Source organism: Suillus subaureus (assembly GCF_016647635.1).
Source record: "Suillus subaureus strain MN1 chromosome Unknown BJ212scaffold_47, whole genome shotgun sequence".
Classification (NCBI taxonomy): Eukaryota; Fungi; Basidiomycota; class Agaricomycetes; order Boletales; family Suillaceae; genus Suillus; species Suillus subaureus.
Genome location: NW_024538603.1, coordinates 260,751 through 287,577, shown reverse-complemented (window position 1 = coordinate 287,577; position 26,827 = coordinate 260,751). Strand labels below are relative to the sequence as shown.

At 42.0% G+C, this 26,827-nt stretch overlaps 7 protein-coding genes across 7 annotated transcripts; all 7 read right to left on the bottom strand.

The window, feature by feature from the left end:
* Positions 1-273: 273 nt before the first annotated feature.
* BJ212DRAFT_1303734 (uncharacterized protein) lies at positions 274-2,323 on the bottom strand (the record flags this gene model as incomplete). The annotated part of the gene is made up of 9 exons (XM_041333476.1): positions 274-564; positions 634-762; positions 877-1,095; positions 1,145-1,249; positions 1,295-1,342; positions 1,691-1,701; positions 1,843-1,900; positions 1,954-1,971; positions 2,267-2,323. The coding sequence occupies 9 exons, from the start codon at positions 2,321-2,323 to the stop codon at positions 274-276; spliced, it is 936 nt and encodes a 311-aa protein (XP_041187731.1).
* Positions 2,324-6,305: 3,982 nt separating this feature from the next.
* BJ212DRAFT_1485982 (uncharacterized protein) lies at positions 6,306-6,973 on the bottom strand (the record flags this gene model as incomplete). The annotated part of the gene is made up of 3 exons (XM_041341060.1): positions 6,306-6,421; positions 6,465-6,617; positions 6,682-6,973. 3 exons carry the CDS (start codon positions 6,971-6,973, stop codon positions 6,306-6,308), a joined length of 561 nt encoding a protein of 186 aa, XP_041187730.1.
* Positions 6,974-7,272: 299 nt separating this feature from the next.
* On the bottom strand, positions 7,273-8,357 carry BJ212DRAFT_1485981 (uncharacterized protein; the record flags this gene model as incomplete). Its single annotated transcript, XM_041341059.1, has 4 exons — positions 7,273-7,377; positions 7,424-7,507; positions 7,551-8,192; positions 8,265-8,357. 4 exons carry the CDS (start codon positions 8,355-8,357, stop codon positions 7,273-7,275), a joined length of 924 nt encoding a protein of 307 aa, XP_041187729.1.
* A 348-nt stretch (positions 8,358-8,705) lies between these two features.
* On the bottom strand, positions 8,706-10,371 carry BJ212DRAFT_1485980 (uncharacterized protein; the record flags this gene model as incomplete). The annotated part of the gene is made up of 5 exons (XM_041341058.1): positions 8,706-9,221; positions 9,282-9,586; positions 9,643-9,816; positions 9,871-10,258; positions 10,312-10,371. The coding sequence occupies 5 exons, from the start codon at positions 10,369-10,371 to the stop codon at positions 8,706-8,708; spliced, it is 1,443 nt and encodes a 480-aa protein (XP_041187728.1).
* A 7,927-nt stretch (positions 10,372-18,298) lies between these two features.
* On the bottom strand, positions 18,299-18,744 carry BJ212DRAFT_1485979 (uncharacterized protein; the record flags this gene model as incomplete). Its single annotated transcript, XM_041341057.1, has 3 exons — positions 18,299-18,349; positions 18,400-18,552; positions 18,601-18,744. The coding sequence occupies 3 exons, from the start codon at positions 18,742-18,744 to the stop codon at positions 18,299-18,301; spliced, it is 348 nt and encodes a 115-aa protein (XP_041187727.1).
* A 107-nt stretch (positions 18,745-18,851) lies between these two features.
* Positions 18,852-19,224, bottom strand: BJ212DRAFT_1303731 (uncharacterized protein; the record flags this gene model as incomplete). The annotated part of the gene is made up of 2 exons (XM_041333475.1): positions 18,852-18,911; positions 18,982-19,224. 2 exons carry the CDS (start codon positions 19,222-19,224, stop codon positions 18,852-18,854), a joined length of 303 nt encoding a protein of 100 aa, XP_041187726.1.
* Positions 19,225-22,227: 3,003 nt separating this feature from the next.
* BJ212DRAFT_1303730 (uncharacterized protein) lies at positions 22,228-24,500 on the bottom strand (the record flags this gene model as incomplete). The annotated part of the gene is made up of 7 exons (XM_041333474.1): positions 22,228-22,394; positions 22,797-22,993; positions 23,253-23,271; positions 23,349-23,632; positions 23,683-23,820; positions 23,875-24,014; positions 24,057-24,500. 7 exons carry the CDS (start codon positions 24,498-24,500, stop codon positions 22,228-22,230), a joined length of 1,389 nt encoding a protein of 462 aa, XP_041187725.1.
* Positions 24,501-26,827: the final 2,327 nt, after the last annotated feature.

The window sequence follows — 26,827 nt, the reverse complement described above, 5'->3', positions numbered from 1 at the left end:
TTATCTCTGACTCATCATTGATCCCATACCTGCCCTAAATCACCTAAGATTCACTATATAGTCAACAATGTATCTTGTAGTTCTTCACTTTAATCTTACTAGGTTTTACCTGAAACATCCTTTGCTTGAGACTTCCAATCTCTTGTCATCTGAACCATACTTTAAGTTAGAAGCACTCCTTCTGACTTGGCTTACACCAAACACTTGACTTATCATCTCACATAGAATCTTGGCAGAGGTCTTGACTCTTATTGAGTTGTCTGTCATTAAGAACTATCCTAGTTTGTAACAGAGGATGGACCCACACAATGCACCACTGATGGTGTGCACCTGCTGGTCACAGTCATCTAGCATGAACCATGACTTATTGATGAAGATGAATAGAGCATCCTTGTAGTGGGAAGTGCTTGAGGTATATTTTACCTCAATCACTGCTTGCACTTGGCCAAAGTCATTGCCCTTCTTGACCTTGCTTGTGAGAACTATGTCCAGCTTGCGAGAACCTCCAATAGCATTATTAGCACAAGACATAAACTCATATTTGTTGGTGGGAACTCTGGCAGTCTGACAACCAAATTCCAGGAAATACAACAGTTCCTAAAGGAACTTTGCAAGATGTTCTTCATATGTAACATTGGAGTTAGGAGGTGTCTTCTGATGCAAATCTGGTGTGTTTGTCCATTTTCCAGGGTGAGTTTCAGGCCTCTTGACATTGAATTGAGAGGGGTCATTAGGCTGGAAAAGCTCCTTGTCAACAAGCACCTACAAGAACTGAAAAAGTGTAGGTCAACACAATTTAGTTGGTAAGTTTGAAAATCACACCTTCTCAACAAGGGCACATGAGTCTTCTTCTTCCTGGGACTAAGACATTGGCACATTCTGAGTTTTGTGAATGCCCATGAAAATTCTTTTGGTGAGGTATTGATATGGGCTAAGGACATGTTTACCAAAAAACACATCAAAGTCCTCATCCCTGATGATGCAGCCCTTCAAGCCCATCTCAGGAAGCTTAAAGTCAAGAGCTTTTTGCATCACCTTATCTTCATGATCCAATCCTTGCATTGTGGAAGGGTTGACACCTGGGATCTGGCCAAGCTGATGATAATTGTTGCTTAGTCTTATCATTAAATAAATTACCACAAACCTTAGCAGAATGATGTACATGTTGGTTCCATCTGGCTGCTATGACAGAGCAGTTGGGGGGTAGCACTTCCCCAACAGAACTAGTACCTTCTGTCTTGGACTTTGCCTTTATTAGTAGCTAGGCACTGGTGCAATTCCCACAGAGACTTACCATCATCTTGAAGATAGCTTGGAACTTTACACTGACAAGGCTGTTGACCTGGAAGAATAGGCATGCTGATGAGTATGTCTTTATCATGCTTTTATGAATCACATTTGCCCATCGATTACAATCATGATTTCAAAAACATGACTTGATGGGAATTGGGGGTATTTGGGGTCTTTTTGGAATGTGCTTGCACCAGTGCTGGGTACTGATGGTACTGATGCCCTCTTCAAACCCAGTGAAAATTGACAAGGAGGTAGAATATATGTAGATATGGAACAAAAATATAAGCCATATGACATTTATTGATGACTTTCGACATGTTTAGCCAGATGAGACTTTTCAAGATGGAAAAAGAAAGAGGTCAAGAGGAAATTTAGATTGTTTAGATGTCATTCTCACTGTGTTTAGACCTATCAATACACATTTACATATGAATCATCAATCTAAAAACACATCAATATACATCTAATGCAAACAAATGAGATTGTCTATAGGTATCGCTATCATTTGGTGAGGGTATAGGGTATCACTGCTTGCTGTGCCTCACTGACATCCCGCCATGTGTCCTCTAGTCATTGTGGTCATTGTCTTGACCTTGTACAAATCCAGCTATGGAACAAGTTGGTCAGTACATACAATAGGATGTAGTGGACAGTGCTCACCTCCATCATCACCCTCTCCTGCGATGCAGTCTTACATTGACAGCACAATCCACATGTCCAAGTCAACACACTCACTTTTGCAATGGTTGCAACAGGATTAAGTTCACACAATGAGAACAGTGGTTAGATGAGATAAACTCTTTGGACAACTCAGTTATGATATGGAGTTGAAGGCAGCTGTGCTCAGGTGCGAGAATCCATTTGGTTTGGTTTGTACACCACTACGTCGCAAGCAATTGGAGAATGTTCACAGCCTATAAAGATGAATTGACTAATTTGTGAGTTCCTGATAGCTGAGATCATTGTCACTCACACAATCTTGGACCTCGATCTCGGTGCTTGATCCAGATTGTTCTATCTGTTCAATCATGACATTGATGACTCTCTTGAGGTCTTCGAGGAAGCTCTCTCATCCACTGCTTTGTCACTTCAGCAGCCCAGTATCTGAAGAGTTTCATAGCCAAGTGTATACATATGGTGGTTGTATTAGGCCTCAGAGATGCAATCTCTGGCTGGAGCATGTAGGGAATAAGTTTATCCAGTGTAGAAAGTTCACTATGTCATGATCATTCAGCATATTGGGAGGGAGTGAATTCATATGACACACCTGCAGTGCCCTTCATATATCCAAGTGGCTGCACATAGCACCTCAGAACAAATAACCTGCTCATATGCATGCAGCAAGAATGTATCATCTGACAATACCTTCACCATGTCAATGTTCAATACATATGTGAGGTCAATGAGGACTGAGAGGTACCATTTGAAATCAGTGATGTTGTCATATGTGCTTTGAGAACACATTGTCACTCCAGTCCCAGAAGTGCTGGAAGTGCACAAGATGGAAATTCTATCAATATTGGTGTGATTAAGAAAATAAGATAATGTCAAGTTACCTTGAGTTTCAGGCAAAGCACAACACTTGCTTGCTTGAGATGGTCGAGTGATATTGAGTCACAATAACCCAATCAAAATGTTGTCCTGGGACAACATCTTACAGAAATGCTGTACTTTTGTCTTGGAGATTGGAATCCTACCCTGTAGGAAATTGCTGTGCAGCACATGCACATGACTCTTCTGTGACAGTCATTAAATTGGCGATCTCAATCTTACATGATCATTCACTCAGAGTTATCCAGACTGACTTGACTGACTGTTAAGGTTGTACTCAAGGGTTAACAGATCCTAAGGGCTTCAGCCTCAGCTCATGCACTGTGCCCCTTACTCAAGTATTGCCTCTTATTTCAGGAAGGCAAGACTAACGCATCTGGAGGGTCAGATGGGTAGCATAGTGGATCTGGATGACTTCCAGATGAGGGATAAGTATTGTAAGACTAATCCAGATGAGTCCAGACTAGAAACTAGCAGTAATGGCTGTCATAGACAGAGGCGGATGCAGATAGACTATAGGAATCAATCCTAAGTCTCAGAGGGTGACAAGAGTAGTGGTACTCAGGTCCAGAGGACAGGAATGAGCAGAACTAAGTTGATATTTGAACTGAGGTGCTACAGAGAGTTACAGGAGGTTATATACTATAGGTATCTAACAGAATGATCAATCAGCAGAGTCCAAGGCTATGTATGAAGCATATGGATAGTCTATTGGTAAGTAGAATTGGATCATAAATCATGAAATGGAAATGAAGCATAGGTAATGGATCAGGGAGCAGGATGGATATACAGATAGCTGAAATACCAGAGTTAGGGGATTACTGAAAGGAGACAAGTGCTGGTTGTGGATTTGGATGAATTGTGGACTGGACTGGACGAGTGGACAGATTGGATGACAAGATGTTGGAGGGAGATAAGATGTGGATAGGATCAGAGATAAGATGTGGATTGGATCTGAGATGAGATAAGGATCAGATCTGAGATCCAGATATGCAGATATGACACTGACCTTATTAAACATTTAGCAGTCAGTCTGGCCAGTCTAGTAGATTATTATGTAAGCTTGAGATCACCATACAATTGAAGTCAGTCTGGTCAGTCTCAACACTTAAATATGAAAATGGTTGATTTGCATTAGCAGCACCTGGTACAAATTTATAGTAATACATGACTCTTGAGTGATGGTGCCACTCTTCTCTAGGTGAGGGACCCACTCCAGTGGAGAGTTGGCTGGGCTGCTCTGGAGCTTGTCCTTTGGTTACTGTAGGGGGGAAATCTCAGGAGTTAAGCCGGTGAAGCTCAACCCACTCTGTTCAAGGAAATGGCAAAGTATAAATCAGTGCAAGTAGGCTAGGGCCAAACCCAATCTCTGGTCAATAACAATTTCTCATCTGTCTGTTTATTGACAAGTCACATGCATCATGCAGGCAAGAACATTCAAAATTGATTAGCTTTTCATCCATACTAAGATAAGATTGAAACATGGATATACAGTGGCTCAAAAAAGTGTCTCAATTTTTGTGACTTTTTGTGTAATTGCTGTATTATGAGCCAGGGTGTGAGAATATGACTAAGCCATAGGGAGGTGTGGAAAAGCTCAGCTTCTAAGCTTTATGTTTAATCCCTATAGTGTGGGAAGATTATGTTATCAAGTGAAGATATGGTCAATTTGATTTGGTGACTCATTGAGACACTTTTTGACTTTCAGTTTGACCAACACAATCTCTATAATTCTGGTACTTGGTGTTTCCTCCCATTGCTCTAATTACTTCTGCCATTCTTCTATGCATACTATCTATCAATTTGAGGCATTCCTCATCAACAATCTTGCACCACTCTGCTGCAACTCTCTCCCACAGCTGAAATAACCCCTATTGAGGATCTTGATAGACTGTAAGTGATATCTTGAGTAATTACCAGGGCTGTTTAATAAGGTTGAGGTCTGAGGACTGAACTTGCCATGATAGAACACTGATATCATAGTTTTTAAACCATTTATGGTCAACTTGAAGTATGCTTAGGGTCATTGTCTTGTTAGAAGATAATGTTTTCTTCATCAATTCTTAATTCTTGCATGCTTCTGAGCAGATACTTTTCCAAAATTGAAATGTGCTGCTTCACATTCATCCTCCCCCCCACCTTACAGAGAATTCCTACTCCATTCCACCCCATACAACACTATACCATCAAGTTTCATACTCCATATTTTAGTGTTTTCTTGACCTTTCTTTCTTCTAGTAGTTCTTCTGCATTTCATTACATATATTCCTAGCCATCTGACCCCATCCTATTGATTTTTGTCTCATGTGACCAGGTAGTCTTATTCCAGTCCTCAACAGTCCAATATTGAGGCTTTAAAGCAAAGGCTAATCTCCTTCCTATATAGGCTGAAGACAGGAAGGGCTTTTCTGCCTGTTTATAGCTTTAAGAATGGCTGCCTTAAGAGTACCCCTGACTATTTGAGTGGAGAGAGCAGTGTAGATGATGTAATTGATGAATTTGGTGGCTTGAGTAGCATTGGCAGCCTGCTTAGTTGGAATATTATGAACAAGAGATTTTTTGTTATATGATATAAGCTTGAAAGGACAATCTAGTTTGATATTTTTCTTATCTGGAATGACTTTTTATGATCCTAATGATAGCACCCAGCTCAGACCAGTTTTAGTAGCAATCTGCCTGGTATACAGATTAGAAGAGCTAATGATAATAACAATAGGGGCTATTTCAGTTGTGGGAGAGAGTTGCAGCAGAGTGGTGCAAGATTGTTGATGAGGAATGCCTCAAATTGATAGATAGTATGCATAGAAGAATGGCAGAAGTAATTAGAGCAATGGGAGGAAACACCAAGTACCAGAATTATAGAGATTGTGTTGGTCAAACTGAAAGTCAAAAAAGTGTCTCAATGAGCCACCAAATCAAATTGATCATATTCTCACTTGATGACATAATTGTCTCACACTAGAGGGAGCAAACATAAAGCTTAGAAGCTGAGCTTTCCCACACCTCCCTATGGCTTAGTCATATTCTCACACCCTAGCTCATAATACAGAAATTACACAAAAAGTCACAAACATTGAGACACTTTTTTAAGCCACTGTATATATTGTAATGAATGAAATTGTCATGTGGGAGTCTGGTGTTGCATTGGTCCAGCCAGTGTTGCTAGTGGCACCAACCAAGTCCATCCATCCAAACTCCTCTGTTGGTGAGTTCTACATGATGTGTACTGTATCTTGGATATGCCATCTTCCAAGGTCAAGTACTTTAGTTACATTATCACATTGTCTGCATGCCCATTAAACTTTATGTTAGGAGATGGACAATTTGGGAATCACCAATGCAAGGAGGATTGCTGTTCAGATGTAATTTTGAGACTGTTCGCTTACCATTACAAACAGAAAATGTATGCATACAAGGACAAAAAGGTGAACAGATAGTGATGAAACTCTACTCCCTATGAATCAGCCAAGCTGGCTGGTAATGTCATTGGTCTCCTGGAATTGCCTAAGTGTGCTGCTTCCATAGTGTCCTAGGTCACCAAGCTGCCTACATTTTCTCCTAGGTTTATGGCTGGAACCTGTTGGTTAGTGATGCAATTCTGATTTGGTGCTGTGGCTTACCAGGTCTTTCATAGTGGGGCTCATTAGAAGATGTTGAGGAGCTATGACAGTGCTTTTGAGCTTCTTTTACCATAGCAGAGCCTATGGTGGTGCAAATTTTTGGAGTCAGATTGACCTCCAAGTTGACACAGGTGTTCTTGTCTAGCTCAGAATCTTGTATATATGATTGTAAATAAGCATCATTCACTGTCACTGTAGGAGAGGAAGATGTACATACCTGAGGTAGCAGCATGAGGCACCAGATCATCACTGATGCTAGTATCATATCCATCAAGGCCCCAGTTGAGCAGCTGGGTGAGTGGAGGACCAGAAGGCACCTCTGTGCAGATATCCTCTAGAATCTGAGAGCTGTTGGTATCAGTTTTAACGCATCCCTCAGCACTACCAAGATTCTCTCCACATTCTCTGTCATGGCATTCCTCCCCTTCTTCTCCACCATCATATTCCTCCCTCTCATTACCTCTCTCTTTGTTCTCCCAGTATTCTGAATTGTCTCTCTTGTCTGCCATTCCATGACTGTCACAGGCCGCATCATCATCCTTTACCTGACAGGAGTTGTCTTATACAAGACTTTGAGTGCTTGCGCAGCAGAAAATAGCCAAGTAACCCACCATTTTCATTATTTGTGAAGTCACCCTCTCTCCATTGGCCCCTTCCCAGTATCCTCTGCTCTGTTCACTAGCTTCCACTTACACTCATGGGCCTTTGCCTCTTCAACAAGGTGTAGCTCATCTTCCTGTGAGGAAAGTATGATGAACTTTGTGTTTTTCATGACAGATGCATCATTGGCTTCCTCCATGTCAGAACACTAGTAAGCAGCTGCCAATGTCTCAGAAGATGGAACTTCATTCTGGAAGACCTGCTTTTTTGACTTAGAAGACTGACACTGTGTGTATGCATTGGCATTCAAGAACTGATGACAGTAAGCACTAGCATAGTGCATTATGGCTACAACTCACCTTCACCAAGTTTTCAAGTGCACGTTGCACCTCAGGCCTAAGGAGAGGTTGCTCTTGTACATTGACAGCTCCTGTGGTATCCTCCTAGGCTATGGGACTTTTGCATAGTGTTAACAATAGCCTGTACTTGATTGGACTGTCTTGAGCGCATGACATCATGCTTGTGTGCAGCTGACTCAAAGCCTAGATCAAAGGAATGCTCTACTTTGGTAAGCACATGTTGGTTGACTGCCAGCCCATCCAGCCATGTGAAATTAACAAGATGTGGGATCAAGGCCTTGGTGTTGGTGAGTGTTGTCTGCCTCTTTGCACCAGGAAATACAACATGGTATAAGGCAGTATTCTCCTCCAGAGCAAATCTGATTACAGCAGCCTCTCCTGCTAGATCCTCTAGCAGCTCTGGCCTATATGCATTGATGACTGCCTGTTCAGCTATTACCATGCAGGCCATAAGGTGCATGGCACGGGAGTGTGAGGCTACTAATTTTATCAACAACTCAAAGGTGTGGAACTGGATGAGCCTCATGCCTTGAAAAGTGCCCTCAGTGGCGTCACTAGAAATCTTTGACTGGTGAGTCCAAGGCTGATAGAGATTGCGTGCCTGCAAGATGTTGACTTTGGTCCTACCATTCAAGATCTTTTGAGTGTCCAAAGCCTCAATATATAAGTCCTGCCTGCACCTCCTCTCCTCTTCATGAGCTGTAGCCCTGTGCTCAGCATGTTCATCATGACTCCCATCATCTTTATCATCATCATCAGCATCAGAGGACTCTTCACCACTCAATGGCGATAAATCTTCTCAGTCATCCTCCTCTTTGCGGTTCTGCTGTCCCTTTGTCACCTTCTTTTTCTTCTTTCCCTTGTTACCCATAGGACTATCTCCAAGGCCAAAGGTAGCCAGAAGCTGCTGCTGGTTGGTAATGCATTGGGGCATATTGATCTTAGCCAACTGCCATTCCATGTTTATGTATTTGGCAAACATTGAAAAAAATGAATGGTGAATCTGAGGCAAATAAGTATGCTGTGAAAGATGACTAGTAGTGAAATCAAACCTCAACAACTGCTTCACACCTGCATATTGGGTTGAAATTTGGGTGTCCCATGATTGCTCATATCATGTGTGCACTTGCTGACCCAGGCTCCCAGTCTTTTCCATGTCCCTTTGCCATGTATAGCATTGGAGAGAACCATGAGGAGACCTATGAATATTGAATGCTAGGCTAAAATAAGGAATAAACACAATACTCACCTTAACAATTGACCTTTCAATCATGCTCATGTTTCAAACCAGAGTCGTGATTACTGAGTAGGACATGAATGGAAATGAGCAATAGTTGACCCGATTTGAGTTATATAGAACCAGGGCTGCCTTGCCAGCACACCCTAGCAGTGTGGAGCAGACATCCAAGTCCAAGTCCTTTGTCTCATTAGCACTTAGGACCTCATTGGCATACTCATCCATGGCGGTGACCACTGCATAGCTGTACTCCTTGAATATGGTTAACCACATCTCATCCTGATCATCACCAAATCTATATGAAGCTGGAGTATTGTTGCCCAAGTGAGTGTCAAAAATACTTTTCAGTTTGTCACATAGAGGATCAGAAATGGCATTGAGGACAGGCATAGCCCACTTCAAATCCTCTAATATTTCTTCTTTCTTGATCTTCAGTTTCTGGAATGATGTGCTGGTCTTGCTCTTTGCTTCTATTTTTTGATACTCAGCCAGGGTGTCAGACACAGTATTGAAGCACCAACAAAGCTGATTTTCAAGATGAGCAGTTGCATAGGCAATGAGCTGCATAAGTGACCAACAATGAGTGCTATAGTATATATGTAGAATCTAGAACATACACACCCCTCCATAGCCTGACAACATAACCTTGTGGAATTGATTCAGCTGCATCTCAGGGGAATGGATGTAGTAGGTACCTGAAGAGACAAGATTCTTGAGGTGACCAAAGACATAGTCCTGAGACAACAGCTCTGTCTGTTTGGCTGCTGGACCTTTGGCCATAGGGATGCATTCTATGTGCCATGATGTTTTGTTGTTTGCTTCTAACATCTTGTACCTCTGGATTAGGCCCTCCTTAGGAGACTGCATATAGATGTGCTTGGTCTCATTCCTGGAGATGTGTATTCCTACTAGATCATCTACCTGATCTATAGTGGAACATTCAGTAGCTGCTGCACTGCAGCCTCAAGAGTATACTACTCACTGGCATCAAAGACTATGACTATCCATTGGCCATAATACTCAAGGACTTCCCTAAGCCTGTGCAAACATTGTTTGACTGTGGCCATGTTGTCAATATTGTTAATCTCTGCTGCTACAATGTCTTCCACTGCCTGTTTTTCCATATGCCACTCCTCAATTTCAAGGGCATAGACATCTCTCTGCATCTTCAAAACCCATTTCTAGATAGCTTCAGTCTGATGACACCCACCAGCAGCCTTTATTTTCCAATCCTTCAGTGCCTTGTCTGAAATACATAGAATAGGAAGCTCATCCCTCTTCTTGTGGTCCTTCTCCATGGTGTCTTTAACTATCCATTCCTTAGGTAGGACCAAAGGAAATGCATGTATGGGGTTGAATCTGTTCACACCATTTATCAAGAATGATTGATACAGTGACTGCACCTGGTTTTGCATGAGAGGGCAGGGGTTCCAGCCACCAAAGGATAGGCTGTTGTAGTTTTCCATGAGATCAAAGTGGGCATACCCCACAATTGCCTTATTTGCACTCTTATCAAGCCTAGCATCCTCCTTGACATTATGATCCAGTGATGCAGTACCAGATCCCTGGTGGGAGTCCAGCAAGGCTGTGTTTCCAACCTGTTCAAAACAAATTGTATCAACATTATTTGGTGCAGGGTTGAATTACTCACCTTCTCTCTTCCAGCCTTTGTTTTAGCTTTTTCCCCATCCTTGGTCAATCTCAGAGGCATGTTTTGTCAATTTGGGGTGCTGTGCAAGCAAAATTGTTGTGGAATACAGACCAGGGATAATATCTGGGAAAAGCCTTGGACTGCTTGAAGCTGTTGAAGTCAGAGTCAGAGTGTCATGGGAAAACCTTATTTCCAAAGCAGTTTTCTGTTGTAATCAAAGTCACAGTATGTGGTAATATTACAATTATTCTCTATAGTCTGGTATATGCTTAGTATTTTCATCATATTGAAGAGAAAAGAAGTTGGCATCAGCTTACCACATGCAATCTATGTCCATTTACCTCAAGCAAACTTACATTGTTTATCCTACAAAACTCAAGGTATATTTTGTCATTTTGTTTTCTCTTATTGAACTAACATTCAAGAGTTTCCAAATTTGTACAAAAGAAAAATTATAGGCCATCATATGGGAGACCAATGATTTTGGAAATTTCGTTCAAGTTCCCCTGAGGTGCTTAACTTAAGTACCTTGAATAGCTGAACTTGTCATATCCTGTATGCCAGACATAGATCCCATCATATTCCCACACTTTCTGGACCTATTTCCAGACCCCATATCCAACTCATTCCTGGATCCCCTATCCTGTCCACCCTACACACATTCCATCCAGCAAGACATCTGGACTTTACCTCCTCTCAGATTCCAGACTACATCCACCACCTCACATATCTCAGTCCTGTTTCTGCCCTGCCTTCTGGATCCCCAGATCTCTGGACCTATTCCCACCCTCTGTCCAAGATCCTGCACCTATCCCCATTTAGGCATCTCTGCCTTTCTGGTTCTCGGTTATCTCTGTTTCCGTCTTGCTGATTGATCCTTGTATGAGTCTTCATCTCCGAGTTCATTTACTTATGTTCCATCTTACTTACTAATGTGTTTCCACATGCTCATACATAGCCTTACTCTGTTGCTTACTGATCCCCTCAGATATTCTCCAGTATATAACCCTTGTAGATACTCCTGTAGTTTCCTTAGTCTGAATATCATCTTAGATCCTGTTCTACTTGCCCAATCTTCTTCCAGACTTCAGTCGATCTGAGTCTTGTCCTTTTCCATAAGGCCTAGGGATGGATTCCCTAGGCCAGAATTCCAGACCTTCAGATTTGTCCCCTATGTCTCTGTCCCAAGTCTAGGGATTGCTTCCCTAGGCTAGAGTCTTGCCTTTCCAGCACTTACCCTCTCTCTGGACATTGGTCCACTTCCTGTCTCTCCGACTCTACCTAAGAGTAGTCTACCTCTGTTTGCTTCTACATCAGATAAAGTCCAATGTAGCCCCTATTCCTTCTGGACCCCCAGACATCCTGTCCTGTGTACCTCTGGGCATCCTGCCCTTCAGACATTCCACCCCCTGTACCTTCAGATGTCCTGTCCTCCAAACCTTCAGTCCTCCTGTCCTCCATACTTCCAGACCTCCAGACATCCTACCCTTCCATCCCATTTCCTGTAGAAGTACTACCCTGCAGTGGGGACTCTCCTGAGCACTTCCTCCATTCCTCCGGAAATCTCCTGCGCTCCTCTGGACATTTCCCATGCTCCTCCAGACTTCGTCAGACCATCATCAGACTTCCTCTAAAATGAAGGGCACATACTTGGGTAAGGGGCACAGCATACAAGCTGAGGCCAAGCCCCTCTGAGTCAGTCTCTCTCTCCTTTGAGCATAGTTCTTAACAGAACTGACAACTATGTGACAATAGATAGGAGGTTGAAGAGGGTGAAAGGAAAGAAGTTATGTCATAGAATTCGGTGACCATGTCATTGAAGTTATGGAAGTCTGTAGCTATTTGGGACAAGTTGGGTCAGTCAATTAAATTAAGGTGAGGCAAGTCAGTCATTGATCCATACTTTGTAAGCAAATCACAAGTCCTTCTCTATTGGTAAGTTCTCCCAGGGGTTTTACTAAGACTCTGAAGAAGAGAACCAAAGAACCAAAGGAAGGCAGCAAGAGAGGTTGGTTCTGAGCTGGTAGAACAGTGGAATGAGATTGAGAGAAACACCCTGCAACTGTGAGGGACTGGCAGGTCTAGTGTGAGCACTTGAATGGGGAGAGTGTGTAAAACTTTACAAAAGAGAACTGGAAGAGTTGATATCCCAATAGTGCTGATTTTCCCAGAATGCCATAAATTATCATCCCAGGATGACATTTTGATCAGCCAATTGCATTAGAACTATGTCCACTTACATTGAGAAAACATACACCATATATCATACAAAACTCAAGGTATCTTTGGCTCCTCCTTTTTCTTACCAAAGTAACATCTAGATGTTTCCAAGTTTGTATATATGAGTGGGCAGCCTCATATTTCACAAGAACATGTCCATAAAGCAAGTGCACCAGACCTAAAAGACTGAAATGCCAGCCTTGATTTCTTGGCACATCGCAAAGCATGCCAGTGAGCCTTGTGGTTGCAAGTGTAACCATAAGTGAACAGAAGGGGTAGCATATGAAAGTGCAAGGGGAGGAGGCAATCAACACTGAAAACAGAGGCAGCATGATGGAGGGTGATCTCCAGCCATTGCCAGCTAGTCTTTTTCTCAGTGGAAAGAGCATGTGTTATTTCACAAGTGACTATTTGAATGGTGGAAAGATGCTGAAGGAGAGGACCTGTGTATTTGAGCTCCATGTCATCCAGGGTGGCCACAATCTGTAAATACTGAGACAGTTCAAATCTCAATTCAAACATTTCCTTGGGGTCAGGATCTTTGTGCTTGAAATCCAATTTGACCTCAGTGGCAATGGGATACACTGTCTGCATGGCCAAGAAGAGGACCAAGTTGGTCTCTCTCAGGTAGAGAAAGTTGCAGTTGCTCATAGGTGATCTGGACTGGATGTTAGAGAGTTTGACATGGTTGGTGAGATCCATTACTTACATGGTTGTTGTGGAGGGAGCATGTAAGGGCTTGGGAAGTGCATTTGCACCTTGCTGTTGAGCGGATGTCTGCATCAAATTATGAAGCAAAGGTCTTAGAAGTAGACTAATATTGGACCTGTTGAACATGCTGGTTCAACAGTCAATAGCAAGTCCAAGTGAATGTCAAACAGAACATCTGATGTGGCAACAAAGTGAAGAGCAAGAAATGTGGAACACCAATATTTGACAAGAAGCAAGGTATGGTAGTGGGTATGTGCTTTTGATCATGCAGAAGTGTTTTCAAAGGACTTGAGTAAGACAATGCAAAAGACCATAAGTGGGATGTGGTGATCCTGGCCTTATATAATAATTGACACATTTTCTGGACTGAACATATCAAGATTCAACATAATAGTTGAGCTAGACTGACTTGCCTGACTTAAAGACAGAATCACCAATATTGAGACCTACTGAATTCACAGGTGATTGATATGATCAAAGTAGCAACCTGAATTAGTCCAGCAGTGAGCCATATACCTAGGTAATACAAAAAATGAATTTCATGAGTACACACATAACATGCTGGGGAATATCAAAATATACATGAAAAATGATCATCCATGTAATACATGTGCAACATCCAGTAATTCTGACCTACAATACCAGGGAAGTAAAAGTACAACAATTGAAGTGACAGCAACAAGGTCCCTGATGCAAAGGTCCATCAATCTGAGGATTCTATAGTGGGTGACTTTAACCCAAAGGCCTCTTCATCCATATTTGTATATAGTGGTGCACCCTGAAAGAATGTGATGAGGAGGTCAGAAGAGGTTAGGGTTTGCCTTGGAGAGTGTGGAGGAGTGTGGAGAAGACTTGAAAGGCTAAGGGGCAAAACATTTTTGTGAGCTGGTCATTTCGTCAACATCTGGTTCATACAAGAGGCAGACAATGGTGTCTTTCAGTATGGGAATTGAAAAGGTTATGAATGGAATCCCTATGTAAATATCTTGCAAGTCATCACCATCACATCTAATGGAGAGAAGGGGTGCTGCTTCTTGAAAGCGATGTCCATTGCTAGCACATATTTCCTCTATGGTCTGAATCTGGGTAATTGTCAAATGATGGGGTTCAATGATAGGGATTGGGACAACAATTGTCTGGTCTGACTTACATACTAGAGATCTTGGATCTAGGTAGAGTCAAGTGTTAGGTAGAGTCAATGCTTGACAATGACATAGTAAGGACAAGGAATGTAATGTTGTTTGTAAGCAGCACCTGACTATGTTCCATAATGTCATATGCCATTCTGGACCCTCAACTCTAAATCCACTTCTCCAGATATCTGGTTCCGAGATCTGGATCTCCAATGATCTAATCTATCTTTATCTTCCTTCTGGAATCCAAACCCTCTATCAGTGCCCAACCCCATTTAGACTTCCTGTCTCCAGACTCCAGTTAACTATGTTTCCCTTCTGATTATTGATCCATTACATGCATTTCATTTCTGGTGTTCATTATTTGTGATCCATCCTACTTACTAATAGACTTTGCATATGCTTCATACATAGCCTTTGTGTTTGCTGACTGATTCCTATATGATACCTACAGTATATAGACCTCCTATAACTCTCAGAAATACTTCAGTTCAAATATCATCTTAGTTCCTGCTCATTTCTGTGTCCTCCAGACTTGAGCCAAGTCTCTTGTCATATTCCGAGTCTTAGGATTGTATCCTAGACTACATCTCTGGCTCTACCTTAGGGTAGTATATCCCCTGTTAGTTTCTAGTCTGGACTTCATCTGGATTAGTCTTATCTGCTTGGCCAAGTAACATCCGGATATCCACCAGATTTATCTCCTGTTTCAGACCTGGACGTCCATTGTCCACCCTAGTCAAATCCCAGAAACTCCAGACAACTGTTCTAGCCCCTGGAAATTAAGGGCACATACTTGGGAAAAGGACACAGTGTATGAGCTGAGGCCAAGCCCTTGTGATCTGACCCCCTTGAGCACGTGACCTTAACACATAAGTAGATCACATGACTGACTCCAACTACCACAATGTTCTTTGTAAGCAGCACCTGGCTAATGTTCCATGAGTCACTGACTGACTTTCCTGACCTGAATGACCACCCTCCATAATTGGTATGGTGACTTAATTAACCTGACTGACCACTTTCCATAATTGATATCATGACCAACTGACCACCTTCCATGTGCTTGACAATGAGCAATATTGATGTAATGTGCTTCACATTATTCCATAAATACTATCCTTTACTATTCATGATGAGCCTGTATTTCATGAGTCACGCTCATGTCATGAATAGTAATGAACAGTCACACTGGCCGAATTTACAGTTCACTTGGCAGACATTAGATTTGTGATTCATGAACTTCAACAGAAATTGGTTAGGATGTTACTAATAAAACTTGTGAGATATGGTATGTATGGAGAATTATATAGAACCAAATTCAAATTATTAACACAGTGTAAAATATTGTTGAGGGAATGTATGTGGATGTGAGTATTGATACATAGATGGATCATGAAGTCTGTGACTAGATTCCATGGCTTGTGAGTAGAGATAGACTTCTTCTGATAAGCAAGGTAACAATGATGCCAATTCCTCCCAGGAAGCCTTCCACTAATCTCATTGACCCAGGAACATAGATCATGAGGGTACACAGTGCATGCAGCACCAGATTTGTGAGCCTGCCAATCCTTCACAGCATCCTCTTCAGATAACTGGAGGAGTTGCCATAACTTGGCATAATCCCTGCAAGATACATGCAGACCCTTGCTTTGGTCTTTAAGAGTCTGTCATGTGACCAGTACAATGAAATTAGCATTGGAGGAACTCAAAAAATACATATTCATACCTTGTGTACCCTTGCAGCTACTGAGATATTCTTGCAGGTGCCTGTTATGAACTTGGATAGAGTGTTGTTCCAATAAAGGAATCAAGATCAAGGCCAATCAAGGACTAAGCCTTATCAAGTCAATGCCTCCCTCAGGAGCGATCATCTAGACTCCTGCAGGATCTAGAGTTCAAATGGGACAGATGGCTAGCCTCCTTCCCAAGGAGCTAGAGTTCAAGTATCAGAGAGAACCGAGTAGATTCAAGTTAGAGAAAATACAAGTGGTAGCTAGGGTTTATATATGTAAACAAATTGTGCACAGACCAAGCTAGGCAAAGGGTAACTAGTAGTAGAAATGGAAGGTTCATGGGAAAACAGGGTGTGAGTCAGAGATAAGAGAGACCATGAGGAAGCAGCACAGTGAAAAGGAAGTGTTAGAAGTACAGCCATGTAGGGGTCTGCAGTGATGATGAGAAAAAGAGTGGGGCACTGTAACAGTGCCATTTGCAACATCCATGAATGCAGCCTGGATCTTAGACTCATACTTGTGGTCAGTAGATGACAACAGCTTGCCTTGGTGATGCCCCATGGCATGGCAATTGAGCCCTGCTCAGTGCTTACCACTAGCTCACAGAGTCACAGACTGCAGCTGCAATGAAATGCACTGTTAAAATTGAATGTCCGATGTCAGCAGCCATGGCAGGTGACACCAAATCATGATTTTTGCTGCTGTCACACTGAAAATGTGATCTCCACATTTTACAATGGATTTGTATCGTTTCACTTGGAGTATGCTAGTATAGTATGTAGATACTCAGTGAAGGAGCTAAGCAATGACTTTAAAATAGAGTGCTGTAGACAAAATCACAAATAGACCATAGGGGATAGTAGTAATGAGTATTATCCATGGACTGTGGTAATGTTTCAACAATAAAATGACTGACTTGGCTGACATAGGACTGACACTTGCCTGACGGAGTTGCCATCCTTGCAACAAGTTATGTATTCTGTGATCACTAATGACTATAAAAACCATTTATGCATGTGTGTTATACAGTCTGTGGATAAAAATGAACAAAGTAATAGGCTATGGTAATAAACAAGCTTGCTGCCCTAAGCTAAAGTTGTGAACGAACCCATGAAAGGATGCAGATCATCAACCTGTTTGCATAACCACCACACATGAGCCTCAGTTCCAGCTGTACTCTCTTCACTATATGCAATTGTGGTGTGTCAACAAGGTTTTTTGAACCAGTCAGCACAGTGGATGAACACAAGCTTACTGTGATTATGAATTGTGGCAATATGTTCCAAGAACTAGGTCTCCCAAGTCGGTGACCATTCTCCTTCCCATGACTGGTATATCTCAAAGAACTTCAGAGGAGGCCATCAAGAGTGGTTGTTACTGGTGAGGCCTATCAGAAAATTGATGTGATCTTCTGTCATTGTATTGTTGATGTCCATGCCATTGCGATCAATATTGCAGTGTATGGAAGCATCAGTGGATGGTCCAGACAAGGCAGATGAAAACAGGTCATTGGGCCCATAGTGCACTGCAAGCCACCACAGCAGACCACCCATTGTAAACACACACTGGGAAAATGGAAGGCAGAAAAAGTATTTGGCCCTATCCTCATACTGGGTAAACACATCGCTGTCCATATGTTGAAGGTGGGGATGTTTGGCATCGAGATAGATGGGGTGAGGAGCCAGGATACCATAATGAGGGCTGATGAGGTGATGGGGGTTGACAAAAACCTGCCAATTGAGTCCTTGAGAGAGACATTGAATAGTAAAATACCATAATGGTACGTCCAGATATTGCACTCTTCACAGATGCAGTCTTAATTTGGTCCTCTTAGAGACGACCAATCTACCATGAGAGATGACATTTAAAAATGTGTATGAAGGATTGCAAATGATGTGGAGAATGTGGTTTTTAATATGGCAGTTTGTCAGTGATGAGGAAAGGGGACTGGGAAGGTTGAACTGCTTGAGGCAGTTGGTATTCTTGATGATCCACTGAGTAGTTGTTGTCTCAGCAGGTCAACTAATGGACATGGCTTTGATTGGTTTGCGAGGTGCATTACCATGACTGACCATCAGAGGTCTGACTGCTGGCCTGTTTTTATGAGCCATACTGCAGAGAAGATATCTGGAAGTCAAATGAAGTGTTCAATGTTGTGTAAATGGATGACTAGCTGGAAATTACAAGCTAGATATCCATAGAGAGAGATCCCAGGCCAAAGTCAAATGAAGTGTTCAACTGTGTGTGTGTGTGTGAGAGAGAGAAGAGATCCAAGGGCGAAGTCAAACAAAGTGTTCAACACAAAGATAGGGAAGATATCCAAGACCAGAATGAATAAGAATATTGCTAGATAACGAGAAATCAACTGAAAAGGGTACTGGAAGCTGAGGGAGAAAATTGAGAGCAGGAGAGGAATAGAAGAATAGAACAGAATAAAATGCCTGGGCCTGGGTGTCAGTCAAGCATTTGTATATGTCACATAAGTATACATGAGTGAGCAGAAAGTTGAGGGAAGTCCCTAGGACCATGAAAATGCAACCAAGGCAGGCTTTGAGTGGAGGTAATGCAGAAATCAATATAATAACCCACTGATGAGAGGGCACATGCAGCATCCAGAGAGTATAGTAAGACATTGTCAGAGTCATATGATCCACCATACCTGGCCATAAAATGGGTGGATGAAATTCATGGATCAAAACAATCCAAACATGAAATAACAAGCAGAGATTTACCTGTGGAATCAGAGTGCAATACTGGTGCATAGGATGGTGTAGAACTGTCCTTGAAGCACTGGCAGCAGCTGGGAGTGTATGTAAAGAGAAGAACATGCTAGTAACAAGATGGTTAAAAATGCGAACCATGGAACTTACCCTTACCATACCAAAAGAGGTGCCCAGCACTTGTCTAAAGAGCAGGGAAGCCTCAGAATAATGAAGGTCATCCTCAAGTATTATTATAACAAGGTAAAAGAGCTCTGATCCAGAATAGAGTGAATCACCAAGCAAATATTGGAACCAGACTTGACTGACTTTAAAGACTGACTGGATGGACTCTGAGCCAGCCAAGATATTTCTCAAGACATTCATGCTGGGCATATTTGTCACCTTAGACATCTTTTCAAACAGGGGCCAAGGTCACTTATTTGTGCTAAGTGTGAGGAGGATGATAATTGTCATTATTGTGAATATTGTGCAATTTATACAGTGAGTGAAGTATGAGTATGTGGGGAGTGTAAACATCATGGTTTGTATGAATCAGATCAGATGAGAAAGTGCACATGATTGTGCTACCTCATATGCAACCAAGCTCCCAAGCAATAGCACTCCGCCAATGGATGTTCCTGAGGAAGAGTCAACTAGCATCATTTCATGAGGTGCCAGTGTCTGTCAAGGCACAGAGGGTATAATTGTTGAGAAGGTTGAGTGGCAGTATACTTGTGGTGGATTATCACCATATCTCCCAGGTAGTAGTATGGAAATCTTCCTGTAAGAGTCTAATCACACTCATAACTATATTATCAACATGTCAGCATTAATTGGCACCTGCCTGCAATATGTTACTTTGTTTTTGTCAGCCATACAGGGGATCCATTGCATGTCTCTCTGAATAACTCAGGAGCCATCCATGACAAGTTGCCTTGTAAGTTTGAGGTCCAGGAGGCAATGACAGACTGGGTGATGGAAAGGCCAAAGTCAGTGAAGTGAGCTGCACTGTACAGTGGCTCAAAAAACTGTCCACATGTTTTTGCATTTTTTACTATTTACAATATTGTGTGAGAATACATAAAGACCTCAGTGACATGCTAATACCATATTGTAGTGCTGCTTCAGGGCTTTGGTGTTAAGGTCGCGTGCTCAAGGGGGTCGGATCACAAGGGCTTGGCCTCAGCTTGTACGCTGTGCCCCTTTCCCAAGTATGTGCCCTTAATTTCTGGGGGCTAGAACAGTCGTCCAGAGTTTCCAGGATTTGACTGGGGCAGATAACAGATGTCTGGATCTGAGACATGAGATAAATCTGTCGGATGTCCGGATATTACCTGGGCAAGCAGATAAGACTAATCCGGACGAAGTCCGGACTAGAAACTAACAGAGGATGGACTACCCTTAAGGTAGAGTCGGAAATATAGTCTAGGATGCAATCCTAAGACTCGGAATATGACAAGAGACTTATCTTGAGTCCGGAGGACACAGGAATGAGCAGGAACTAAGATGATATTTGAACTGAAGTATTTCCGAGAGTTACAGGAGGTTTATATACTGTAGGTATCATATAGGAATCAGTCAGCAAACATAAAGGCTATGTACGAAGCATATGCAAAGTCTATTAGTAAGTAGGACAGATCACAAATAATGAACACCGGAAATGAAATGTATGTAATGGATCAATAATCAAAAGGGAAACATGGTTAACTGGAGTCCAGAGACAGGGGCAGTCTAAATGGAGTTGGGCGCTGATATAGGGTTTGGATTCGGAAGGGAGATAAAGATAGATCAGATCATTTGAGAAGCGGATTTAGAGTTGAGAGTCCGGAATGGCATATGACATTTGGATTGAGTACCACATCGTGAGAATCAGAGGAGATATGGTGGAGATACAAGGCTTACAAAATCATGACTCATGCGAACAGTTTTTTGAGCACATATTAAAACTATATAAATCATCATTTATGACACCATAACAATCATGCCACCATTAAATAAATTATAAAGTGGTGTCATTATGTCATTTTAAAACCATATCTAACTATACAAACCAAAAATTTCCATATGTCATGGTTATATTCACCATGAAAGCCACCCCCCCTGCTCAAAGGGATAATATCCTCTCTCTTTCCTATTCTGGCCTCTCTGCTTGTCAAATTTCCTCTAGAACTGGAGTATCTAAGTCCACTGTGGCCAAGTTCATCAAAGAAAGTCACACAGACAAGGAAAACTTCTGTGAAGGGTGTCTATCCAAGCTCGCCTCTACTTATAGGAGGGCTATTATTCAACATATCACTACAGGAAAGGCTGATAATGCTGTCCAGGTCACCTATTATATCAATTCCACCATCACATTCCCTGTCTCTTCACACACTGTGAGAAACATTCTCAAGTCTGTGGATGGTTGGATGAGACTTACACCAGTGAGGTCACCATGGACGATGTTGTTAACATGTACTGGCAATGAAAAATTAGGACACAGAGTAAGATGTGTTTACCATTGGACATACAGTATTGGAGGCCACCTACAACATCTCTGAGCTGAGAGTGCCATCAGCAGGCGGTCACAACAAGGGCAAGGAATGGTAAATTGATATAAAGCTGCTGTTAAGCCCCTCTTCCTGAGGAGTGGGAGCCAGAAAGTCTGATTCACTGTCTTGGAAACTTCTGTGGTAGTGGGAGTCGTGACAAATTTCATGGCTAAGCAATGGCAATCAATGAATCATGGTTGGTCCAAATTGAATCAAAATCTAGTATGAACACCATCACCTTGAAGCTAAATGTGACTTTTCATGATTTTTTTTTCCTTATCACACCAATTTTGACAGAAGTCCCATTTTCAGCATGCCTGATGCCTTCCGAGACTCATGTTCACTCTTGATATGGAGAAAGAGAATTGGGTATTGAAACCCATGAACTGCCCAGGTCAAGTATGCACCAATTCAGTTGGGTCAGTCTGAATAACTCTGAGTGAATGATGTAAGATTGAGATTGCTAATATTATGTAGAAGGTCAGTCAAGTCAGTCCAGACAACTCTGAGGCGATATAAGATTGAGATCACTATATGTAAAAGGTCAGTCAAGTCAATCTGGACAATTCTGAGGCAATGTATGAGATCATCATGTGTAGAAGGTTGGTCTGGCCAGTCCTGGACAACTCTGAGGTGCTGAAAGATTGAGATTGCAAATATATGTAGAAGGTCAGTCAAGTCAGTCAGTGGAGGCCCTGAAGGGGTAACTAATAATTTTGCACTGATGAACCTTTCTTATGAACAGGTGCAGAACCCACCCCAATATGCACATCCAAGCAGTTGTTATTTTTGCCTGTCCCCACAGATAGAAGATGAGATTGGCACACAATTTTATTTCATGCAATGCACCTATGGCCTTCATGGTTTCATGTTCCACCTTGAACTACTCACTCACCCCAACAACTATTTCAGCACCATCGAGACTTGGAACACTGTGGAAGACCAATTCTCCAAAGCACTTGATAATCAATTTCAAGGAACATGGCAAGTCAACCCTGGAGATGGTGTGTTCTATGGCTCCAAGATTGATGTCACCATCCGCAACATCCTCTACCGATCATTCCAGAGAATGTATTATAATTTGAATCTGATACCGCCATATGTACACACCAAAGTCAGGTCATGTGAGTGCCCACTGTCATTGAAACAACAAACAAATGCTAACTCTAAAACCATACAGGAAACCCTGGACTGAGTTCCATTGTTCAAACATGGAAAAATATGATGTTGGTCAATGTTTTGCATCAGTGCACAAGTACAGTAGGTCTGCTGTGCGAGACCTGGTCAAATGTCTGGCTGGTGGCTATTGTATACATTATTTCTGACATTTGGAATATAAGTAGTATAGGTGGTATTAGTTGTACAATTGGATGACAAGAAAAATGTAATCATCAAGTGAGAGATGTAACAGTTGAAGACATGATGAAAGTTCATCTTGTGAAACCAACTCACCTGGGTCACTTTGATTGCTGGATTGGTAGGATTGCTGCATTGTGGCCATATCCTTGTAGAAATGATGAATGATCACTGTGGCGATGGTGACCACTCTTTTGGTGCTCTCTGATTCAATGATTTTGTATCCCTGGTCATTGTTCAAAGCCTTATACTTGTCACAGTTGATCACCATCAGGCAGAGGCCAACAAGTGCCCTGTGATGTAATTCTTCAAAGCACTTTAAAACCACAATGCAAGATAATTTGGTGACTTACTGACATTAGATGAGAGTTGTGGAAGAGCTATCATCATCCTCTGGAATGTCTCCAGAGCATTGTTGTGCACCTGATTGGTAAGAAACTGTGCCTTGTGAGCATCAATGTAGTGGAAGCTCTCAGTTAGATGTAAAGATCCAAAGTTATGCAAGTGTCCACCAGTGGTGAATGATTTGTTAGGAGTATACACAGCACGAACTTGGCCAGCAGGTTGAAAACTTGAAATTATAAGGCAAACTCCAGAACAAGTGTCAAAGGACACTTATAGCAGGTCTCTGTCCAACAGTGTGATGACCTCTGCATCTGGCAAAGTTGGCAAATAACATCTGTGCCTTTTGAAGGACTGTTTGACTGAGCACATGTTTGGGGTGGAAGACTACCCAGAACTTGATACCCATTTTGATCTGGACAAATGTTATGGCACTATCAGCATTGTGATGAGGGTAGGACATGAACCCTGCCTGGTGAAGTAATATCCAGGACTTTGTGGTGAAGTTGTCTGGGTGCACTTTGCTGCTTTCAATGGGACAATCAACTGTGGTCTTGTTCCAGCCATATATGAGGCCATGGTCTAGAAGGCTAGAAAGTGGGCAGTTAGAAATAGTCATGAAAGGGAATGTTGAACTCACTGGAGCTCTGGTGGGAGACCTACATGGGAAAGAGGTATGTTGAGTATGTATTGGATTTTGGATGGGTTGTTTATGTCATCTAGGAATTGCTGTATTGTCCCTTTCATGTGGGAATGTGCGAAATCCATTACTTGTTTGCTGACATCTATTGGGAAAGTTGAATTGTAGGGTAAACAAAACAAGCAGACTGACCATGTATGGTAACAGTGTATCAGGGGCAATATCCTGAAATTAGTCTCTAGATATTCTACATCCAGTGCAGGGGCACTATCACTACCACTTCCCCAGATAATGACAGGTTTGTTATGGTGAAGGGCCTCACTGATGGATTGCTGTAATTGACATCTTGTCAAGCCATTGTGTTAGAGGTGAACAATGTTGTTAGAGGTGGGTTTCGATTCCAAAAACTTGGAGAGGAACTGCACCATGGCAACATCTGTGTCCTTGTATATGTTGATGCCTTTGCTCATGACACAGGGAAGCACTGTCCTGCACCCATCAGCCCAAGTGACCATTTTAGATTGTTGCAGTACTTTGACACTGAGGATGCCAGATATCAAGTCTAGATTGGGAGGAGATAGAGGTTGCAATGCATCTGAGATGCATTGAGGTGGATTAGTCATGACATCAGCATCTACCATATGACAGGGTGGCACAGGGCTCCTGAGTACAGGATCTATGAGGCTATCTTCGATAGATATGAATTGGGGAAGTGCAGGAGTAGAGTGCTGAACAGAGGGAACTCCAGGAGGTGTAGTCACTGGTATCTGCCTATGAAATTGAGGAGGTGGACCCTGGCCAGGGGACTCCTTTAACATTTTCTCATGATGTTGCTGAGCTCATTTGCTTGTGCGATTTTGCACCCTGATCCTTTCTGCACTCTCAGGATCTTCCACCTATTGGGCAAGCCATCTTCTTTTCTGTTATGCTTGCTTCTCTTTGGGGTCAAGGCCTTGCAAGTTGTATTTGAAGCATAGAGGCATGATTAAACTACATATATATTTAAGTTGATATTGTGGTGATGGTGGTGAGAACTTATCACATTTATTTACTGTTGTTTGTTGGTTAGTAATATGCTTTGTCAGCAACCAGAGGGGCAGGCACTCAGACAAACACATAACATGATGGTGTAGCCCCTACAACATTCGAAACATGTCTTACATCTACTTGCATGCGATCTTATTGGTCTTGACCTTTGGAATCATCAGACTAGCAGTAGCAGTAAACCCGATAAATATACTCACCTTAGGGTTAAGTGATCTTATTGGTCTTGACCTTTAGAATCATCAGACCACTGGCAGTGGTCTGATAAATATACTTCCCTTAGGGTTTTGGAGGGTGTGTTATTTGGAGATGGGCCAAACACTTACATTAAACAATGGGGTAGTGAGAGTAAAAAAATGCCAAATGTTTGCATTCAATGCAGGGATGGTGAGATTTCAAATACCAAATGTTGATGTTTGACAAGAGAATACCAAAAGGGGTAAAATTCCAAACATATGGTAATGAGTCACAAAATGAGTGAAGAGACTATCCATTTGATACCATTCCCACTCAATCTATAGTACTTTGTATTTATACTATGCTCCACTAATAGAAATAACTGGTCCATAGTATTACAAAACCTGGAAGCTATGGTTGTGCTTGCATCTTATCTGATGCAAGTTCCGATTCCAACCAAACATTAACATTTGACTCAGTGGTAGCACAAAAGGATTGGAGTTGTACACCTGACTAATTATGCACAGTTTCCCCATTGGGTCACTAGATTGTGAAATTGATGTCATGAATTCAGTAACTATGTCATTGAAGTCATGGAAGTCAGTCAATTAAGTACACTGAAGTTATCCATTGGTTCAAAGGTCAATCAAGGTCAGTCAGAGGTAAGGTCAGGCAAGTGAGTATCAGAAAATGTATTCATTCATTCATTCATCCATCCATCCATCCACATATATATGTAGCATTAAACAAATCATAAACACTAGAGTTTTGTAAGATCACAAGTTCTTCTCTATTGATAAACTCTCCTGTGTGTTAGACTATGACCACATTGAGGTTTATGAGGCCCATAATGAGATGCTGAACTTGATTAATTACACATTACCTAAAGTTCTCAACATCCACAGGTGACACTGCATGAACCCAATGTCTAATAATATCAGTATGAATGAATTGTGGCCACAGCTAGAACACACCTGATGCCTCCAGTACTAATGTGTTCTTTGATAATAGCAGAGCTAATTGCAAGTTAGGTATGCACAAGAAGAGATAATCATACTTTTCTTGTGGATTTAAAAGGGGACTTTGGTAGCCCTCTTTCAAACCCAAGGCAAGTGATCTAGGCTGTCTCTGAGTAGACTGTGTCTGATCCACTCTGAGATGAACCAAAGCAAGATTTGAGATGTAAGCCACAGCAAGTTCAATTCTAGGACTCAGATTACTCATGGTGAGTTACAACTTACAGTAAGCATGTGGAAGCTGCATGACCACCATGTGAGAGCTCTGTGGTAGGTGCCAATTACCTACTTGACCAGTTAAGAGAACTAAGTATTGATTCTTTACCAGTCCTTCAATGCATCACATGCCACCTACTGCTAATATCTGGACATCACTGTCCACTCAGACTATCACTGAGCTTATAGATTTGCTGCCTGAGATTATCAATTCTTATCTGTCATCTGGTGCCCCAACACATCTCTATGAATTCCTGTTATCAAACACAAAAGAGCCCAAATGTGAGGACCACCATATATCAAACCATTCTTCTACCACTACAGAGAGTCAAGAAAATCAGTCAGAGAGTATAGGAAATGAGATGGGGAGACGGCTGCACCCTAGGACCAGCATTCACCCCTCAGCCAGTGAGTTTCTGTCTATACCAATCTGTAACTTGTCAAATTGATTCTCTTTAGCCCCAAGCCAGCTGCACACATTACTCCAAGTTTGTCCTCCAGAGTTTCTGAATTGAAAAAGACAGAAAGATGCCAACCATCCAGAAGAGCCACAGGTGCTAAAAGCAAGTGCTGCCGCAGAAATAGAAAGAGAGTGGAACTTTTTGAGGGTCCTCCTAGAAAAAGGGTCCATATCAATAATGGTGAAGAGAAATCTGAAGAGGATATGGGCAATGAAGGGGAAGAGGCAACCT